This window comes from Lissotriton vulgaris, chromosome 12 (assembly GCF_964263255.1).
Source record: "Lissotriton vulgaris chromosome 12, aLisVul1.2, whole genome shotgun sequence".
NCBI lineage: Eukaryota > Metazoa > Chordata > Amphibia > Caudata > Salamandridae > Lissotriton > Lissotriton vulgaris.
Window position 1 is genome coordinate 404,175,913 of NC_141700.1, and position 21,694 is coordinate 404,197,606.

Below are 21,694 nucleotides of genomic sequence, written 5' to 3' on the forward strand. Positions count from 1 at the left end.
TGATTTTTTAAGCAATATAAAGAATTATTCATGGGTAGGAATGAATAACGGAAACATTTTCCACCCTGGAGTTCTTAGTGACATGAAATAGACAACAAAATAAAAGTATGAGTTGTATATAATGTCACTGAGATGCCCAAAATATAAACAATTTTTATTTATGGTAACAAATCTAAATTGTATATTATGTATGGCTCATCCAAATAAATTCCTACTGGTTTCAATAGCTATGCAGGAGCAGAGGAGCAATTGAAGGATTCAACATAGCATGGCCTTTCTCATTCCAAATATTAAAAAAAAAAACAAATAAAAAAGACCCAGGCCTTCTGCATCCACCCTGTCATTCCAATCCCTTCTTCTACAAGAGATGTGCTAGAGCCAGTGCTGCACCAACAGGCTCGGTTAGAGCAGCCTGAAATTTCTTTTTGATGCAGCAACAGTGGAAAACAAATGTTGTTTCCCACTGTTGCCACATCATTGCTGTGCATAACGAGATTTAGAATAGGTTATTCATTACAGAAGTTCTTAATGAAAGCCATACATAATATATAAATATCTATGGCTTTGTGAGCATTACGTGCCATTCGCCAAATAAAAACGGTATTATACTGACGTAAAGAGATGGATTGCCCTTACTGTGTCTACCTACATTTCTTGGATTTCACGGAGGGCATACGCCAGAGGTTGTGTGAGAGCACGCTGTGGCCGCACGCCTCTCCTTGTTGTTCTAACGCAATCAGGAGCTACACATGAGCTTCAGGAGGCAGCAATCGATTAGTCCGCCTCCCACCCATTGGATCCCTTTGAAAACCATAAGGCTTTACACAGACTATTCTTTTCTTGTCCCAAGGAAGACCCTGGTTGTATTTTCATATTGCACAATATTATAAGGGTCGAAATGTCAATGCACAATCAGAAGCACTAGTCCACTTTGACCTTTACTAATAAGAAAGAATTGATATCTAGGTCATCCTCAGATTAATATTATGTTCTCACGCTATATTCACATGTATTTGTCATGTAAATAATGTATGAATCTGTTGTGTTGTGATAGATGCACAATTTGCAAATATGTCCTGTCTTTTAGCAACATATGAGGATTGTTTGGTTATATTACGTCTGAATTTGTTTCATATAAAAGCAATTAATATGTAACTTTTTCTCGAATATGTATTTAGACTGATTTCTTTGGTTTTAATTCAGTGAAATCCCATGGTAGCAGGGGATACAAATGTAATAAGTGTGTTGTGGCAGAACCATTGTTCGTTTAATGGTATAGTCCCCTGGTTGTGCATATTACTGGGTATCCCCACTGAGTAATATTTATTTTTTACAATGAGAATCTATGACAGTCATTCTACTTTTTCAAAAGTATATTTATCTTTTCAAGCAATGAAACAGGACTGTAGGTAAGCATGGCAGGGCAGAACGTCTGCCAGCTGGAAAGCAACGTCCTCGTTTTACCAGTAGAGATTCTATAGCATTTTTCTTTCTAAAATGAGTCAATTTTTCCTTTTTTGTCTTCTGATCACAATTGGCTTCCATCCTCTAGTTGCTTTGCTTGATTAATTACAGCATCTGTCCTGTCAGAAGCTATATTGAAGCAGTCTTGATATAAATTGCAAATTACCAAAGGCACCAATCTTAAACAGCTTATGAAAAAATTAAAATTAAAATCAGTAAGTGTTAATCATGACCAGAATCTTAATGTGAAAGGAACAACATTGTTAGAGGTGCGATCTACCGATGAAATTTCAATTAGATTAGGTTTATTCCGTTTTTTCTTCCCTGTGGCTGCTACATGCATTCACTCGTTCTAAAAAGAGCAGTTTATATTTCTTTGTTACTCTTAACATTAATTAGCAAGCGCTTGCACTGTATAGATTTTCTTTCAGAAGTGTTCATGTTGTCCATACTGTTTATACGATGAACAACCTACAGCTACAGAAATAAAAAAAAAGATAGGTGTGCATTGAAATGTACTTTGTTTTTTAGAAATGAGGTGAACTCAAGTGTGGCAATGACAACCTCAACCTGCTGCATGCAATATTTTGTGAATGCATTTCCCAAAACGAGTGGGAATACTTCACTGTAGAACGGTTGGTGAAGTTCTCATTTACATACTTTGGAAATCACGTTGACAACAGACCATACAATGCAAAATAGGCAATGTGTTACTTCAGTCCTGTATAGACACTTTAAAAAAAATGTATAAGCAGCTAATCAGGAATAAGTGCCTGTGAATGATTTTTTTAAAGCACAATGAGTGAGCCTGCTTGTCTAGTAGTGTGTGGCACGATTATTAAGTGAGATGGTTGAACATATTTAAAATCTGTCCAAGTATATGAGAACGTTTTTTCCACACAAGTGGTAGTATGAATACACAACAAGCTTGAGTTTGCTAATGCTTTTCAATGAAAAATCCCAATTTTCTGCATTTGCCCTTAAGTAAACAGGGGTGACTCCTCCGCTAAGAAGGAGGAGCTTCGCCTCACTGCTCTGTGAGCAGGTCAAAAAGGAAAAAATTAAATGAAAACACATTGTTATGATCATTTTATTTTTCCATCGTTGCTCAGCTGGTAAGGGGTGGGGCTGTCACAGAGGAGTAGGGTGAGTAGTGGTGAGCACTCAGAAGTGAGCAGGACTATTTAGCCAGCCGCCATGGCCGGCCAAACAGACATGGCCATTTTGCATGCTCTCCACCAGGCTGTAATGAACAGTTGGTTGGAGAACATGCATAGCCACCCAGACCCTCTCTGAGCACCAAACCATGGTGCTCAGACCAATCACAACGCTGCTGTAATAGCGCTGCAATTGTCTTGAGGTGCCTGTGCTTCCTGCCTCTTGCTTGGTGTCCTGGAAGAGGGCGAAGAGGACTGAGGCGGCAGACAGGCAAGTGTTTTTTAATTCTTTTTTTTCCATTCCCTCCCACCGCAACCTGCTCCCCCCACCGCCGTTAAGTATCAGCCGCCACAGTAAGTAAAATCCAAAAACATTAACACTGGCATGTAAGTAACGTCCCAGTGAAAAAATAATACATCTAACCATTTGTTTTCTGTAAGTGGCACAGACAAGTTTACTTGTGCAACACAGCTCATTCAACACTTCTGGATTCCCTATTCCTTTGTGACATTTCTGTTCAACCAAGTCTCTTGGTAGCAAAGATATGAAAGAGGCATATGCTTCAGAAAAACTTCAAATCATGATATACGAAAGAATAGGTTTGCTTCATAAAAATGGTATTCAAACCTTTTTCAGACAAGAGCCATAAAAAAACAGAAATCTTTCTGTATCATGGCAAGCACATTTTATTGTTAGAGCAGTATTTTCTTGGTAGCACTTGCTAAAAATGCGTCCCTTCTCAGATGTCTAATGTGACCTTTGGCTGTATAATATTAAATGTTAGTAGTTGTTTAATATGGGCCTACGTTCTAGATAGGGTCACATTAGTGAGATTTTTGGCAGTTAAAAAAAAGAAGTGATCGTAGCTACTATTTGTTTGCTTTTCCCTTCACTCTGTTCGGCTTTGTTCAACCCATAGACATATACCTAGTCCAGTCTTCATCAAGAGTTACACAGAAGAAACTCAGAAGTTGGAACAGCGAAAAAGCATGAACGTGGAAAACGCCCAATGCCAGATGCCACCAGTGAAAAGACTTACCATATATTGCACAGTCCTTTTATCGACACACAATATAGATGACAACTTGAAAAACAATATGAATAAATAAATGTTTTTGGTTTGTGACATACAAATGTTGCATGTATTTAACAAGTGACACCTGGAAGACAACCAATCACACAAAGTAATATAATCTGCTACAGGTAAAATCGTGCAAAGCCAATGAATCCCCATTTACTTTAAATGGTAACACTTACTTCAGGAGGTGCAACAATTTCTCTTTGAAAGCCACATTACATTTTAAAGAGCCATATAGTTTTTCCGCATGGTTTTCTGATGAACAAAGGCAATACCAAAGGCTTTACTGAAATGTGTTTATTCTATAGCAAGATAAAAGCTTTTTTCAGTTAAGCAAATTACAAACAACTTAATTGCTGCTATCGAAAATCATAAAAAAGTATAAAACAGCATAAAACACAATAAGCGATGTCGCAATTAATAGTTCATGAAACCAGTGTTTTACATTAAAGCCTCATTTATGAAAACTTTACAACACATGATATGAAAACGTACAACTTAGAAAGATAATATTTACACCAGTAACTCAGATGTAGACATCCTTTAAATATTCTACCAGTATTACAGTAAGTTACAACTGTTGCATTTTTTAAACTTAGCTCTTGAAGTAACTGTTTTTACAGTAAGTGCATTTCCCTTTTAAAAATACATTGTTTTTTTTTAAAGAATCTCATCACTTGGACACAGAATATAGTATTCACATTTGTTTTCTAATTAGAATGTACATAGTTGGGTATGCTGCCAATATACATATCATTACAAAGAGGTTTTATTTTTGGGAAAACGAATCCAGTAAAGAATTGAATGAAAAGATCAACATGAAGTTTAACTATTTGCATTCCATTTCTCAAGACGTTTCAGAGAGGAAAACAGAGAGCTTTGGCAAATATCTGTGATTTACAATTTGCATGGCAAAAATGCCATCAACTATTCATTTCATACAAATACAATTGTATGAAATTGAAATCATAATTTTACAGGTAGTTACAACTGTGCTTTTGAGGGCCCAATAAGGTTCCCTCTGCCCTGAAGTGCATTTCTGCCCTTGAAAAGAAACAAGGGCTTATACTTACAGTATGGTGCAATTCTCGAGTGAAAGTCCGTGTTTATGATACCATCCAAGCAGTGTATTCATCTGGACGTTTTATTCACATATTTTAGGAAAATGTCCAATAACTTAAAAAGGCATCACAGAAACAGCACAGCTTTCAATTTTAAGAAAACGATTTAATAATCTAAAAGATGATGCACTGCTACATTGTAGTTCTTTATTGCCTATCTAATAGACACATTAGAGAATATTTTGATCTGTTATGCATCCTTGCATAACCCATACCAACAATTTACAGGTTTCAACAAAACGCAATTACCACCGATGAATGCAAGTTGCAGTTGAAAGTGCATTTATCTTTAGAAAATGCTGACTTGTGATAATACTTGAGTCTGTGCTTGGGATTGTATTTGTGATTGGTGTTGCTGTGGTGGTGGCTGCGGGCTCCCAATTGATGGGATGGGGGACCCTATCTGTGACCCCGCAGGGGAGTGCTGCCGAGGAGAGTGCTGTGATTGATGCTGCATATGTTGCATTTGCTGCTGCTGCATTTGCTGAAGCTGAATTTGTTGCAACTGGTGTTGCATTTGCTGCTGACTCATCTGTTGCTGGATATGCTGCTGCTGTTGCTGATGCAAATGTTGTTGCATGTGATGCTGAAATTGCTGGTGCTGCATTTGCTGTTGTATCTGTTGATGTATTTGGTGCTGGTGCAGCTGCTGTTGCTGCATTTGTTGCAGCTGTTGGTGTTGGAGTTGCTGTAATTGCTGCTGCTGCGTTTGGATCGAAGGGCTCAATTGTGATGAAGGAGGTGATGCAACCATTGGTGCTCCCATTGAGCTCATTAATTGAGTTCCAATGTTTGAAGACATGTTTGGAGTAATGGCAACAGATGTAACTATCTGATTCTGCTGCAACCTCATGGACAAAGGTTTGGGTGCTATTGGTCTAGGAAGAGACTGTTGTAGAGTCTGAGCAGCAGCAGATATGGATGCATGTTGAGAAAGAGAACTATTCATGAGAAGAGAGGATGACAGATTTGTAGAAGCCAACGTCTGCTGAACAGATCGTATTGTCTGTGCTTCAGCTGATTCTGCAGCAGCCTATGTGAAACAAATTAGGAAACCAAATGTTATTGCAGCATATTTAGCCAAACCCTTTAAATTATTTTAACAAGAGCATCGCTTAACTGACATATTGGTACTAAGGAAAACATTACTTACCTGTAACACTCCTTTGCAGCTTGTAGGGCTGTAGAGTCGCATGCTTTGCCATTTGGTGCTGGAAACAGGCATTGCAGGATGGTTTTCTTCGAAATACACGTTTTGGTTTTGATGTGACTTGTGGTACTTGTCCAAAAACCCACCATGCACCAGGACGTAGATTCCACCTTAGCTTATGTTTTTTCAATATAGATAAGAGGAAGGAGATGTGGAGATGACAAGCTAGTAAGCCAAGGTGTACTGTTAAGTAAATATGTATGTGAAAAAAGCATAGATTGTTGAAAATGTCACAGCATGAGAATGTATCTGTCGAAGTGGTCGGTCGCATATGAATCTGGAGCATTGCAAACTGGAAACCACTTGTTATAGGTAAGCAACATTTTCGATTACAGCTTGTTCTATGAAGATTACATAACTTTCATAGACTAAAAAGCAGTGCCCTTCTCCCTCATGTGGTAGCTTTTGAGCAGAAGCAGAAGATTTTCAGTACAATTTGCCCAACTTGTACCTCTTGTTGGGCCCAAATGTCCACACAGTAATGTCCGCTAAAGTGTGGATCTCAGACCATGTAGCAGGTCTTATGTCTGCGAGTAGAATGTTCCCTAGGAATGCCATGGTGACCCCCAACTTGTGGGTGGAAATGTCTCTAAATGTGTAGTTTGATACCTGCATAGCAAATCTGAACACATTTAGCAATCCATCAGTTGTGGCCTACTTTAGAAATTGCCTTTTCAAGATGGAACAAGCCTAAAGCTACAAAGAACTACTTGGTTTTCCTATTGGCTTAGGTAGGTCAACACAGCACATAAGGTCTCTTTCAACATCTGGTGTGTTTGAGACTCCTTCTCAACCAAGTTTGGTTTACACAGAAAAAGACAACCTGACGCAGAAAACAAGGGAGTGTTCTGAGGATGACTCGATCTTTGTGCACCTGCATAAATCTCCCCTCTACCATTAGTGCTTGCAATTCACTAACTCAATGTTGAGAAGTGACTGCAGCAAACGAGATCACTTTCCGTACAAGGAACTGCAATCGGCCAGAGTTTCATGCCTAAAATGGCAGCCCCATAATTTGTGTAAGACTAAAGTTGAGGTACCATGAAGGGACTGGTAAGGCAGTAAGAGGAATCACCCTTTCACAGCCTTTCATAAAGGCCCCATTAGAGATCTTGAAAATACCATTCTTTATTTTGCAGGGGAGCAGCTACAGTAGTCGTTCACATAAACCTACAAGGACTACTTATGGAGACTGTTACAAAATTGGCTTTATAAGTTTCACGTGGCCACATAGCAAGCCTTCATAGTGGACCTTTGGGCTTCCATTAGATTTGGAATGCACTCCTCTAGCATCTAGGATTTCAGGTTCCATTTCACAGAATTCAGGGCCCTGAGGTTGGGCTGTTGCAGATGACCTAGATACTGGGTGAGGCTGTCTAGATGTAGAGACAGCTTATTATAGGGATGTATGGACATTTCCCGAAGCAGGGAGTACCAATGCTGCATTGCCCAGTTAGGTGCTTTGAGAATGGCCCTTATTATGCACTACATATGAAATTAGTAGTATTCGAGGAAAAGCATATGCAAATATCCCTGCCCAACTCATCAACAGAGCATTGTCAGACTGTGGGTCCTAATATTGGGGTCCTCCAGCAGTGGAAGCATTGTTGGATAACCTGGGCACTGGTGTCACAATATTGTCTCTGCTGATGCGTCCTGCTGAGCAGGCCTGCAAAGTGGTTGTTCACTCCTGGTAAGTGTATTGACAGCTTAGAAAAGTGTGGGAGCAATATTTTGTTGCAAGTGAGTGTTGAACATTTACAGCACTAGCTTAACTGCCTTCAATGTGAGTACATTGAGAGTTTTTGTTGTGGAGACCTTTGACTGTAAGTTGGCCCATTTGCTTTCTTCACCCCATGAGTGATGCATCAATGTAGCTGATTACTGATGGTTGGCCACTGAGGAATGACCTGCCCTGGAACCGGTCTTGTTGGTCCACCATTGCAGTTTGTGCTGGACCCTGGGCTCCTCCAACACTAGATCCTCCCACTGTCTCTTCGCTTGTGAGCATTGAAGCTACTCTTGCAGAAGGTGCATGTGCAGCAGAGCATTTAATACTATTGCAATATAAGTTGTCATCAATTAGCAACTTTTTCAACATCAGTCCTACTGTCAAACAGCATGACAATGAAGCAGCCTGTGAATGCTTTGCATGACTCTATTTAGAGTATGGCTACCAAGAATAGTTGTTTAGTCTGTGGCAAAGGGGAGATTTATGGCATTTATGGTGAACTCAACATATGAAGGAGTTAGAAGACAATGTTCAGTGCAAGCAAGGGATTATGCAAAGCTGCTGCTTTCTACCAGCCAGTCCATGAGGTATGGAAAGACATGAATGGCACTGTGACAAAGATACGCAGCTACAAAAAGTACTCAAGGTGGTGTTGTACCCGCAAATTATGGCACTTTGAAGTGATAATGCATTCCACTTACCACAAACCCGAGAAACTGGTTGTGTACTAGGTTAAAATGGATGTGCCAGTAGGCATTCTTGAGATTGTGGTTCACCATGTATTACCTGACTGTAACAGAATAACATCTTGGAAATTGTCATCTTGAGGTGCTCAAACATGATGTATTGATTGTGTGGTTGGAGGTCTAGTATGAGTCGCAACATTCTGTCTTTCTTGGAGATGAGAAAGTAAAGGGAATAAACTCTATGTTGCCACTGGTTTGGTGGGACAAGCCTGAACACTCCCCTTTAAGCCAGTGCCTGCACTTCTTGAAGCAGGCTTTGTGAGGTTGGCTAATGGTGTGCCAGTGTAGAGTAAAATTGAGGGGCATGGTATGAAACTGCAGACAATAGCGGTCAACAGTGGAGAGTAGCAGTTTGTCCAAGATGATTTCTTCACACTGTGGAAGGTATAACCTCAGGAATTTGGTATTGAGTGCTCAACAGAAGGGGGACCCACAGCTGATAAACGGTAGGTAAGTGAGGAGAAAGCAAATTACAACAAGAGAAAAGATACCTCCCAGGTAAGTTAAATATAGGCCTCACAAGGAGGTCCTTTAATACATTTAGAACCACCCAAACCAAAATAGATCAATTCAACACATAATGGAAAATAGATACAAATGTTATTCCATAAAAAGACACATTTTTTTTCAATACATTAGCAACAAACCACATGGCCCTTTTTCTTAAAAACTAAATGATTAACAAATATAGTCCCACATATCCAAATCATACAAAAATTCTCATACCTTCAAACATACCAACATTTCAACCAACTCATACCACAACCAGGCATACAATACAACAGTACATAATAGCCATGGGCTGATCTAATAACCACTGATGGGACACAGTCATCAGGGGGATGGACAAGAGATCAGTCAGGTAAACCCCAGATGAAAACAACGCCGACACGCGTTTTGGTGTAAGGCCCCAGATGGGGCTACACCTTCTTCAGGGAGATGATGTACAGTTCACAGTGGGACAAACAATCAATCTTTAATGAAGACACACCAAATCTCACGGGGACTCCAGCAAAGCAACGATCCTCAAATAGGAAACATCAGGTTATGCTCATAGGGAATAAAGGTCATTCTTATGAGCGACTCCCAAGATAAATTCTGTCCAATGGCGCAAGGTCCAGAAGAAGAAGAAAAGTGGAAGGTTCCAGAAATTCACGAGGTAATCTCCGCAGATGTGTGAGGCTGACATCTCAATTTTCTATGGAAAACGAATGATGCACAATCTTCAGGTCGACAGACGGGAGTTCACCCACTTCCCGTGATCGAGGGAGTCAGCTTGGAGACGGAGAATCGCTTTCTTTTTGCACCTCTTGTTTTAGACTGACCCTCCTGAAAGGTCTGATATGGCTGTTACAGAAGACACTAGGAGGTGGCTGCAGACTTAATTTCAGCACAAGTGTGTAGTCTTCAATATGTCACTTGGCTGTGGTTGGAGTGTTCTCTAGCATAAGCTGTGTATGTATTTTATTTTTATCTTTTCCTGCATAGAGCCAATTTGTGGGCCGAAAAGCTGTTCTCCAAACCACACTGAGAAGATAATGTTATACATCAGAAACCAGATACTCTCAAGTCAATCAATACATTGAAGGACAGTGTTGGCTTTGGTTTCACTGGAGGCAGTGTCGGCTTTGTTTAGGGTGCACCTAAGTCTGCATTTGTGATGTTTTTTCTACTGGAACAAGTTCCTTTCTTCATGTGTCAGGTAGGCACAATATTAACTCCTCCATCTGACAATTTATGAGATACGATGTGTCACTGCCGCACTTTACGGTGCAGGGGTTTGGGGACATTGCCAAGGCAATCCATTACAACAAACTGAAAATTCTTTTTTAAAACGCTTGTTGCGTGCCCCATCATTGGCCTCCACGGAAATTATTCACTGTGAAGTGGGCATTAAGTACATTTTGGATTTGGATTCATTGCGCCCTCTTTTACTCTGGATATCTATATGGTCAAAAGAGGAGACATTGTTTACTCAATCTATAATACGGGATTGCCTTAAAATGGGGAACTGCTCAAGAATCCCTTGGCTTAATTATATCTTTCACTGGTTTAAAACTTCTGTTTAATAGTGATATCCAACTGGATCCTGAATGTGCAGATTTTGTTGCTAGAAGTGAGATAAAATCAACCCTACTAGCCCACAAAATAGAGGCTCCTTCTCGTGTTCTTATGAACCAAACAATTTTTTATTTGCAATTGGATCTTAAACTGGGGTTTCAAAGTTACCTGTCAGTCGTGACAAGAGCATCACATCGTTTTGTGTTAACACGACTAAGATTGGGTACTATACATCATCTTGTCAATTTTCCTGTTGTGAAACAGGGTTCTACCCAATCATGTCCATGCAACGTAGTCTCCCGCCAAAGCTGTTGCCATATGTTAATACTTTGCAAATTGTACTCCAACTTTAGGAAATTTTATTTAAAACCATTCCTCTTATATTAGAGCATAAGAGCCATTAAAGATGCTATGAATTTGCTCCTAAGACTAGAGGAACCAGGATTGTGCTTTTATACAGCAACATTTCTCCTGAAAGCTATTAACATTAGGAAATCAATTATCATCGATATTTGATCACATGATCTACAGGGTATTTTATGTAACTTTTGTACTTGCACTTTTTGTACTTGGATTATTCATGTTTACATAAATCGCCAGGGTCTATATATGAATAATTGTACTTGCACTTACTGTATTGATTTTATAAGTTTATGAATTTTATGATCATTCGTCTATTATCTTGCGCTCTTGTAACTTTATTATTGTGAATACACATCTGTCATACCTTGAGAGCAGCCCAACACAGAGGGGTATGCATGATGGCCCACACAGCTACTTGCCTGCCTGCAGCACAGATTTGCTTGTCTTCTTTAACATGTGAAGAGGTACTCCCCATAGCTTGCATGAAAGCCCTATTGCCTGTTGCATGCAATAAGTCAATCTGTGTTACCATGACATCTTATGTAGATGCAGTCTTGTGGCATCCCTTTATACGTGTTGTAGAGGTGGGCGCTAAACTCCGCTGTGCCTGCAGAGTTTGTCGAGTTTTGACCACTCCACGCTTCGCCTGGAGTATGGAGTTCTAGAAAAACTCTAGCAATGTGCCAAGGTTAAGGAGGCGAGTGAGATAAATTGAGAGCTAGGATGAATCCGTAATGATTTCTCAATGTGGACAGTTGTGGCAGGTTACTACTGTTCAAATTAAGAATGCTGCCACTTGAGTAGAAAATCTATTTGAGTGGTATAATGACGCAGAGCCCTCTGGCGTGGTAATGTTCATGCTGTTTTACAATGCAGAACAAACTCCCGGTGCTACAAATAAGAGCTAGCAATGCAACATGCTGAACTTCTACCGCTCACAGAACTTTGCAGAATCTCAGAGTTTTTATGTACACCTGTGGAATTCTGTAAAACTCCACAAGTTCCACCCATGCTTAGTCCTTTCTTTTATAAATATGGGACGGGACTGCTGAAACGCTCTCTGGAACCTGCTATAATCTGCGAGACCAGGGAAACCCACCCATACCTTTTTAGGGGGTCATGAGTGATCCCATCTAAAATGCAACTTAATATGCAGCCTCCTGTGGGAAGCAGCACAATGCCATTAGTAACACCTAGGGGTTTTAATTTCCAACTCACTTCAAGAAATGGTGGAAGAGGCCTCGTTTTAATACCCTTGGGGCAAGGATAACTCAGTTTGCGCGATCCTGTTCCTGTCTTGTTTGACATTGGAGCAGTGACATCTACAACATGCTCAGATAATCACACCACAATATTAGCGCAGCATTATAAATGATTACCCAAACATTCATCAAAATAAATCATATCCATGGAAACTATAAAACCTTCCTAATGTAACAAACAAAATGTAGGGGCTACTGGTTCAGAATGTGTGATAAAACAGTAGTTTAAGTAGATCACTAAAGCTGGATTGCTTATGTTATTCCATTACTGAAGTATCTCATTAAGAATGCCCCATCACTGTGTACAAATGGGTTAAGTTTTTTTTACCTCTGATCAGGGAAGAATGGACATAAAAACATGGTCAAATAGGCCAACCAAGACCAATGCATGTGAATGATCACATTGCTGCATTTCCCTTTTGCGCAATACAGCAAGTGTTCATTTACTTAACAGTTTCATATAACCATAGAAACAATAAGTATTGGAGCACTTTTAATGAAAAACAAGATACATGTTATACACATATTATCACTTGCAACAATAACATTAAAACGGTAGGAAGGCAATCATGATTTCTAGAAGGTCTATAGTCACAGTATTAAAGAGTAAGGTAAGAGGCCGGAGCATGATCAGATAGACTGATTTAGTAAGACAGTAGAGAAGAGAGATTAGTGTGGGGTTTAATTTTAGATCTACTGGGAGCAAGTTCCACATAAGCGAGGTGGCACTTAAGAATGAATGATGCTGGGCATGAACTCTTTAGAAGGTGGGTGGTTTTAATAGTACATATGGGTCATGATCAGTGTATATCCTGAATATATATCCCCAAATTCTATAAAGACTTGTATATAGATGAATTTATATAGGATTATGGCGTCTAAATGAATAACATTGTATTGTTCCATTTCTATTGTCATTATGAGCTGGATTTTCATAAGTGATTACTGATTTAAGTATTGGTGTTTTTATAACTTTTTATACAGATTTTTTTATAATTGAGAGATGCTACTTATTTTATCTGTTTTACTGTGTGTTTTAGGTAATGGACTATGCTTTTATGACAAATTGTCAAATAAAGCTTTACTGACCAATTAATTTCTATATAAACGTGATCATTGAGAACAGTTAAAATTTTAAGGTATGGATAGTACCTAAGCTCATTTGTTCCGAATAAATAACATAACTGAATAGTACATCATTGTTGCCTCTTAATGTTCCATCACCCCCTGACTGTTTTGCCCTGAAGTGAAGTAGGACAGGGATTTGAAATGGATAGGTTTGTAAAATAGACATCCCAGTTTGAACGCTATAATACCTTCAACACCTTGGCTGCGTCGCAAATTCCGCTGCGGTGCTCAACATTCTGATTGCGGGCATGGCTCGGACGGCCCCCGGCCGTCATGCGCACACGTCCACTGTGACTCATGACGGCCGGAGGCCGTCATGAGCACGGAAGGGGTTAAGAGGAAAGAGTGGAAGACTTATCTTGAAAGAACACCACATCTTAGTGTAGTAACCATCCACAAGCAAGCTACCTCTATCATTCATTGACATTATGCTCGTCTTTGATCATGTACAGCACTCTGCTGCCTTTTGGGCAGGTTTGAGCTATAGAAGTACCATATTCTTACATGCCATATACATTCAACATGAAGCCAGTGTATCTCAGCCAGGAGAGTATAAGGGGGTCTGCTTTTGTGGGAGATAACACAGATAGCAACACAATGGAGGACAGTGTTCAGTACTAAGAGGGCACTTTATGGGAAGCCCGCAAGTACAGCACTGCTAAAGTGAACCCTCGAAAGAACAGGGACATGAGCTGCTGATTTTAAAATGGGAGAGGATTATAGGGATTTTATCTAACATCTAAATGTTTGTTGCTTTTGTTGAAATGGAGAATCACACAGTGGATAGTTTCTAGGGTAGTCACAAGGTATACGAAAGCTCACTTTTTGACTGGCCACCCCCACACACAATTTCTGATGTGCATCAGGCACATTTGCACCTGAACAGGCAGGAAATTACTTATGCAAGGAGAAGTATACCCCCAGAAGGCTAGTCACATCTTCAGGTTGAGCGCCCTGGTCTGCAGACTAAAGTTTGATGTCTGTCATCTTTAGGAGTGGCAGAATAGAAGGTTCTGCATAGAAAAGGAGACCCACAGCCCAGGCTGTGGTCACCTCAGGGATGGACTAGCTGCAGGGACTTGCTGACCATTTACTATTAGCTTCAGCATCCATAACTCCCCCAAAACTGGGATTTAAGGGACCCCAACAACAAGGCTTGACCAAAGCAAACGAGAGATATCTTGCACCTGTGACCATGCTCTTGGAAATGCCTGATCGAGACTCATCGTAGGCTATTTCTTGGTTTCCCCAGACAGAGGGACCCCTGCGAAAACCTGAAGCACCCTCAGATTGCCCCTGGACTAGTAAACGAATCCCCTACAAGCTGCAGGTATAACAATGCTCTGGATCCAGAAAAAATGACTGGCCCTCGGCCCTCCGAGAGAATCGCCAAAATTCAGATGGTCAAGCACATTGTGAAAACTGTAGCCCAGCGTTCCACAAAGTTATAGGCAGCTACCGCGTTCCCCTGGGCTACAGGATGTCAAAGTTACGACTTTCTGCTGTACCAAGGCTTGTTGGTCGCAAGTTAAACAACTGCGGGAGAAAAGTGACAAGCAAATTCCAGGATATTAAGGTTGTTCAATAAGTCTGTTGTGACTGTTTTCTTAACCTTGACAAGAAAATGATGCATTCATTTTTTTGCTGTTTTTGAATAGGGCAATTCTCAGACATTCTAGTTTGCATTATCAATAGAATGGCTCATAGCTAGAAAATGCATTTTACACACGAAAATATCCAGTGGATTAGAAACGTCTGTTATTTACAGTACTTAAACTCGCCAGATGCGTGGTATTTAAGTGCTAAGCAAGAAAACAAGTTATGCTTACGATTATATTTTTATTGCTGGCTTCTCCCATTTATTTGAAATATGCAGTGGTCATATTTAAGCTCTATCTAGCATTGTACTTGACATCAAATGGCTTATACCCACAGTCACAGAAGTGTTTTAAGATGAACAGGAGAAGGATCAAAGTAATAGTTTATATTATCTATGTATAAAAGGCTGGTTGTACTGCACATTTGAATTTTAAAACACTCAAAATGCTTCTACAGAAGGTGAAAGAACAAGCAAACTTTTAGTCTGCGATTATTACTAGAATAAACACAGAGGCAACTTTCAGACCTGGCAATGCTTTTAATATTTAACTACATTGCTTGGTATTTTTAGAATTCCTGTGTAATGCCACAAAAAGATTTTAAGTGCATTGCCATTTTATAAGATTCATTTGGCATATTTGCATGGTTTTAAACGTTATTTCAGAACACAACTTCAAAATACCTCGTTGTTTAACTCTTTAAATTTGACAAGAATTGACTATTTGTGTCAGGAAACGTAATGCTGTTGAAAGCGGAGTATGGATTTAGTATGGTCTTTTAGTTATGATAAATCAACAACCAGTAACTAGACTAATGCAGGAAATGGTTAGATTACTGCTGGCAAGTCAGGGAAAAAAAGTAAACCGATTTTGCTCAGCTAAGACAAACTTCATACATACCTTAGAAACGAGGCTTGCTCTATATGCAGCTAATGCCTTCAGGTATTCTTTTTTGGCAGCTTCAGTTTTTCTTTTGTACACCTGTTAAAAAACAAAACACAAAATGAAAATAGAATATTATAACAGGAGTGTAGTGTACTTCTTAAACAGTCAAACATTTTTAAATACTTTGCTATAGTAATAAGTGGAAGAAAGTAGTGTCACTCTGGAGAAGGCGTATTCAACTTCGGCCCAGGTGTACAAGTTCTGAGACAGATTTTCATTATAACTCATTACTAGGTGAATTAATTTTATTGTATGCAATTCATATTATGTGGCAGGTTGAAAATATCACTTGGCAATAAACCTGCGGGGCCTTCTTGGGACATCACTGCTAATAATCAAACTGCCGGTGTGAATTGGCAGGTACATGCAATGGCTGTGTGACTTGCTTAAATACAATAAGGTGAATAGCTCTAAATATTACATCGTCTCCAAGGCTTTTTGGAAGAATGTTCATTTTTATTAACAGGACGCCAGAGTAACTCCTAACAATTTATTTAAAATATTGTTGTTAAATCCATCGTATTCTGCGAGTTGCTGGGATCCCTCAAATCATTCAAATTGTTCTCTACCTGATTTATTACTTTTGGAGGGTTGAATCCAATGCCCCCACGCTTTGGAGAAATGAAAGGCTGATTTGGTGTCCAGTGCCTCAACGCTTTGGACAAATAGAAGGCTAAATCAGTGTCAAAAGGACGTATAGATTTCACCAAGTTATATTTAGATTAGAGCACTGATGTCCTTTTTAATCGGATAATTATACAAAAAAACCCTCCTCTAGGTATTTCAAGTGGCACCTCGGCGCGATCTTACTCCCATGAGCAATATGGGAGTTTTGGGAAGTTGACACATTCAAAATACACACCATTATTTTGAAGTACCTCTTCCATACTTTAAGCTCATGCAGCATGCCCAATCAGGTAAGCAGCTGCTTACGTTTCATCCCCACTCGGAGCTGGTCAGATTTACACCACTTTCTTCTGCCTGAAGATGCCCTACATGCTGCTGTATAAGACATTTCACTCAGGATTTCCATATTTTTAGTTTTCTGTATAATAATGATTTATGGTTTGTATACGGTCAACCATTGATGGCCAAAGTTTGTGATTTTTTTTTCCTCATCTCAGCAAGTAAGCATCTGAGCCTGTGCGTTTCTAGCCTGTGCGCCCGAGACTACTGCATTTGCTTTGGTGTAGTGTCCAGAACCAGACCGGCCCCTTTGTTGGTGGCATTACACAAAGCCCAGGCCTCTACCCCATACTAGAAAAGCCTACCTGATATTCAGACAGGTATATTTATCATTTCCCTGGTCCAATCTAGTTATTATAGAGGCAGCTTTAACCTAATCCTGGGACTTGGGGGGCAAAGCGTCTCTCCACTTCAGGCATATTTCCCTTCGAGCTATTAAAACCAGGTACAAAAGTTAGCCTCTATGTGTAGGTCTCAACTTCTTGCTGAGCGTGCCATCATCTCCAAATAGTACTATAGTCACATTTAAGATGATTTTATCTCCGAAAATACCACATAAGGCTTCCTCCCCTCCCCTACAGAAGGCGAAGAGTCTGGGACACTCATAGAAGATGTGTAGGTCATTAGCATGGATAAGGTCACATCTTGGGCATTTGGAGTTTGAGAGATAAGCAAACTTTTCTATCTTGGCAGGGGTATAATATAATTGATTAATAGCAAAGAAGAGGTTCTTCTTAATATTTGCCGGTTTAACATACTTGTACAGCAGCTTCAGGGAGGGTTCATAGAGATCTTTAATGTCACATTCCAAGGGGACCTGATTCCGTGTAAGATATGGTGGTGGGAGTTACTCATCCTCTGCCTCTACAAACATCGTGTACCATTTTGAGATTTCTTTTTGTTTAGTATTTACATCTTTAAAGGAATATTCAACCTCCCATATTCCTTGAATTTCCCTCTTCTCCGCAACAAACCAAGACACTAATTGCATATATTTATATCTGAAGAGCCCCCCTCCAATCCTAGCTCTTAGAGCCTCCCATGGATGTACCCCCTCAGAAGACACCAAATCTGACCAGATGGTGATATCTGCTCTTTTGATTGATATTGCCAGGCTATCCTTCAGACAGTCCGGTGTCCCAGGGGAGTCCCAGATTGGGGCATACTCAGAGTAATACCCTATACCCCATCTTGTTCTGATCTTATGCCACAGACTGAGGGCATCCTTTTGAACTTTCAAACAAACTTTTTTGAAATACCTAGGTGCTCTGAATTTATATAGGAAACCTTCTCCTCCCCCCTGCCTTATCTCTTCTAAAAGCCTGCCCCAAGTGGACTCATCTGGTTTTGAGAGTATCATCCGGATATTTTTTAATTGGAAGGCAAAGCAGTACCACTTTATATTCCTGGGAGAGCCAAACCCCTTAATCAGCCTATGCCTAAGCTTCTTCCAAGCCAGTCTGGCCCCTTTATGGGTCCATATAAAACTTGTGATCTTACTCTGGATTTTACTGATATCTAATTTTGGAAAGGTAAGGGGAATGGCATTAAAGAGATACGTTAATTTAGGGAGAATAACCATTTTGACTAGGTTGACCCTGCCATAGACTGTTTGGGGGAGATTTTTCCACCTGGCTAGTAATCGGTCAAATTCTTTTATAGTCCTGTTTTGGTTGATCTGCGGGATTTTATCAATCTCTTTGATGATTGTGATACCCAAGTATTTAAACTCTTGACTTGCACTTCCCTCCCAGTTATCTATATTCCAGAGAATCACCTCTGTTTTAGAGGTGTTAGCTAGAGATCCTGAAAAGTCTCATAATTCTGCCAACAAGGCTTCAATCCTGGGTATTGCCACCGCTGTGTTATTAGTGTATATTAACAGATCATCTGCGTATAGAGGGACCTTGCTGCTGTACGGATGGTGGAGTCTAGAAAAATCATCCCTGGCACTCCTAATCCGCAATTCCGTTTTTCTTGAGGTTGTTGCAATAGGTGATCTCTGGCCCTGTAGTGAAGCAGCCGCACCACTATCGGCTGAGGAGGAGCCCCTGGCTTGGGCAGTCTAGTCGGGACCCTGTGAGCTCGCTCGAGTGCATAGAATGGGGAGAGCTCCTCCGGAGCCACATCATTTAAAGCCAGTTCTCCATAAAACACACTGCATCATCCCCCTCCTCCCGCTACGGGACCCCCACAATGCGCAGGTTGTTCCTGGGGTGAGCGCCCCTCGCTGTCTTCTGCTCTCATCTCCAGCACCTTGACAGTGGCTTCCACTATTTTAAGAGAATGCTGTAGTGCAGTAACCACCTCCGGGACTCCCTCCAAGACCTTCTCATTAAGTTTCACTCGCTCCTTGAGCTTGCGGTGGTCGTCCTTCATCAGTTTGAGATGGAATCCATCTTCGTTTCCAGAGCTTCCCTCGAAGAAGTGATGGCCTGCATGATATCCACCAGAATGGGGCCCTCCGGGACAGCATCCTTCCACCTCGCCACCACCTACTCTTCATCAGCAGTGTGGTGCCCGTGTCCTCCATGTGCAGCACTGTAAACCCTTTCTTTATGGACACCCTCCCCATTGTTAGTGGCTGCGTACGTACTCGGGGGAGGGGGGGTTCTCTGGCATGGTGACAGCAAGGCAGCAAGGAACTCCAGGAGTCTGTGTCAATTTCGACTACAGAGCCCTCTTCCATGCACACAGGCTGTTGGCATGGAACACCGGTGCGGGGAAACACCTCTTCGCAGTGACCACCACTCGCACAGGCAGCCTCAAAGGGACACTTAAGCGAAGCAGCTCCTTCCCGCTGCGTTGATGCCCTCCGTGCACCGCTTAATCCGTTCACAATCTAATCCAGTGAGCTCTCACCCTCTTGCTCCCAGCCGCTCTCCGTCCTGCAGTGCCCCTGTTCAAAGTTCCTCACAGCACATGTCCAGCACAGCGCCCCCCACCGTCTCCCCAGTAGCTCAGCACAGCACTCTGGGTGTGCACCCCAGCTCCCTTCAGGCCGGTAGATGAAAGCGGTTCATTCCACAGCTGTCACTTTCACGTCGTACCTTCGCAAGCTGCCTCTCACTGCCACCGCATCAGGTCTCAGCATTGCCGTCCGCGGCTGCCATTTTGTGGAGGTGGTGGGTCTCCAAGCTCAGAGGAGCTCGCTCCGCTCTGCCAGTATAACGGGGCTCATTTCTCACCAATGTCGGACCCCAGCCAACAGGTTTCACCTCTGCTAGGCAGTGCTCACAGCGAGCCTCAGTTCTCACTGGGAAGACCGCCCAGTCAGGGCCCAGCCGGCATCTTGATCGCCCTGCACCCGGAGCTGTCAGGAATATAATCAGCGTTTTCGCCGCAGCAGAGGGACCGTCACCCTCACAGCGGCGGCACCAGTGCTTCACCACTAGTTGCGCAGTAAGGGGCCTTCTTAGGACATCAGGATCATTGCGGGCGGGGGAAAGCCACGAATGGAGCCCTGTAGTCCGCTTCCCCTCACATAGGCGACTTGCCACACCCCACCCTTCCACATTTAACTAATAAAATGTATATTCGGATTTGAATGTCCGAAAGATTTCAGCAGTATACAGTGCAATAGTGTTATTTTATAATAGCATAAATAACTGTAGATCTGCACTTAAATTTCCCCTACCTCGCAATCTGTACATCTACTGACCTGGCACTTATTATTGACAGTAGAAAAAAATATCCAAAGAAGGCCAATTTTCAGTATTTTTCTGCATTTAAAAATAAATACAGACCGGAAAATACTTTGTCTGTATTTATCGGTAAAAATCACAGAAAACTGGGAGCCCTCTTTATGATCCATTTAGTAGAGCATTATTGAAAAGAAGCATTGATTGCTACCATTGAGAATATTCCCATTGGGCAAGGTGTAATCTTAAAAGTCAGGTGGGGTTTTTCATACCAGAGGTCATATGTGCTACACTACCACAGACCCGGCAATAATTTCCACTGTGTGATATGAAAGAGTAGGAATAGAATGCTGTAGGGAGCTGGCTCTCTATATAATGTACTAAACCGAAGTATACTGTGCAGAGAGTGCAGTGAATTACTTATTATTTTACAAAGACAAAAGTAGGTAATACTAACACTCTATTTGGGCTAGTGTGGGTGAGCATTTGTTGTACCGGAAGAAACACACTCCAGAATAAATCCAAGACCAATTTGCTAGAATAATATCACTTTTTATATCATTTTTCAGACCATGAACTTCGTTCTACAATAAGTACTATTAAAGTTATGAATTTTTAGAGTTCAGAAAATCAATCACATTTGTGAGCAATTACACACCATTGAAATCAATGAAGAAAAAGCCAAAAATGCATATAGAATTATACAGTCTACTTTCAAGGTTCATCTCTCGGATCTCATTAGTTAGCATGGCCAGGTCCAATTTACCACCAGCGGATTCTTGGGAAAGTCCTGGATTCAAGTGGAAGCAGGGTGCTGAGGTTGTTTGTAGCTGGAGTGCTACAGTGGGAGGGGGCCACTTGAAAATGCCCTGGACAAGTCCCAGGGGCCCCACTCAAGAGAGCAGGTTGCAAGGGTCTCAGTACCAAGACAGCACAGCTGGATAACCGTTACCGGGGCCGGTCGGGCCGGGTGCAGACCAGAGAGGTGAGCCAGGCAAGCCTGTCTCAAGATGTTCTTGCAGTCCGGAGCAGGCAGCTTGAAGTGATTTTGGGACAGCTGGGCCACTCACTAAGTGGGTCTGAGGGGTTTAGACGTACCTCAATGGGTGCATGCTTCCTGGGCAGTTGGAGTCGGAGTGGACTCTTCGTCTCAGTGCAGGTTGCAGTGTTTCTGGTAGTCTAGGTATTGGTGCTGTACGGCTCTGGTAGATCCTGGTGTCC

General features: G+C 41.3%; 1 protein-coding gene across 1 annotated transcript in view; it reads right to left on the reverse strand.

Moving 5' to 3' along the window:
• Positions 1–3,982: 3,982 nt before the first annotated feature.
• TOX3 (TOX high mobility group box family member 3) overlaps positions 3,983–21,694 on the reverse strand; it is a 198,655-nt gene continuing 180,943 nt past the window's right edge. Inside the window, exons 7-8 of the mRNA XM_086945173.1 lie at positions 15,822–15,902; positions 3,983–5,854 (exon numbers count right to left, since the gene is read on the reverse strand). Coding sequence (XP_086801299.1) covers positions 5,111–5,854; positions 15,822–15,902 — 825 coding nt within the window. The 3' untranslated portion in view covers positions 3,983–5,110. The remainder of the gene's footprint in view (positions 5,855–15,821; positions 15,903–21,694) is intronic.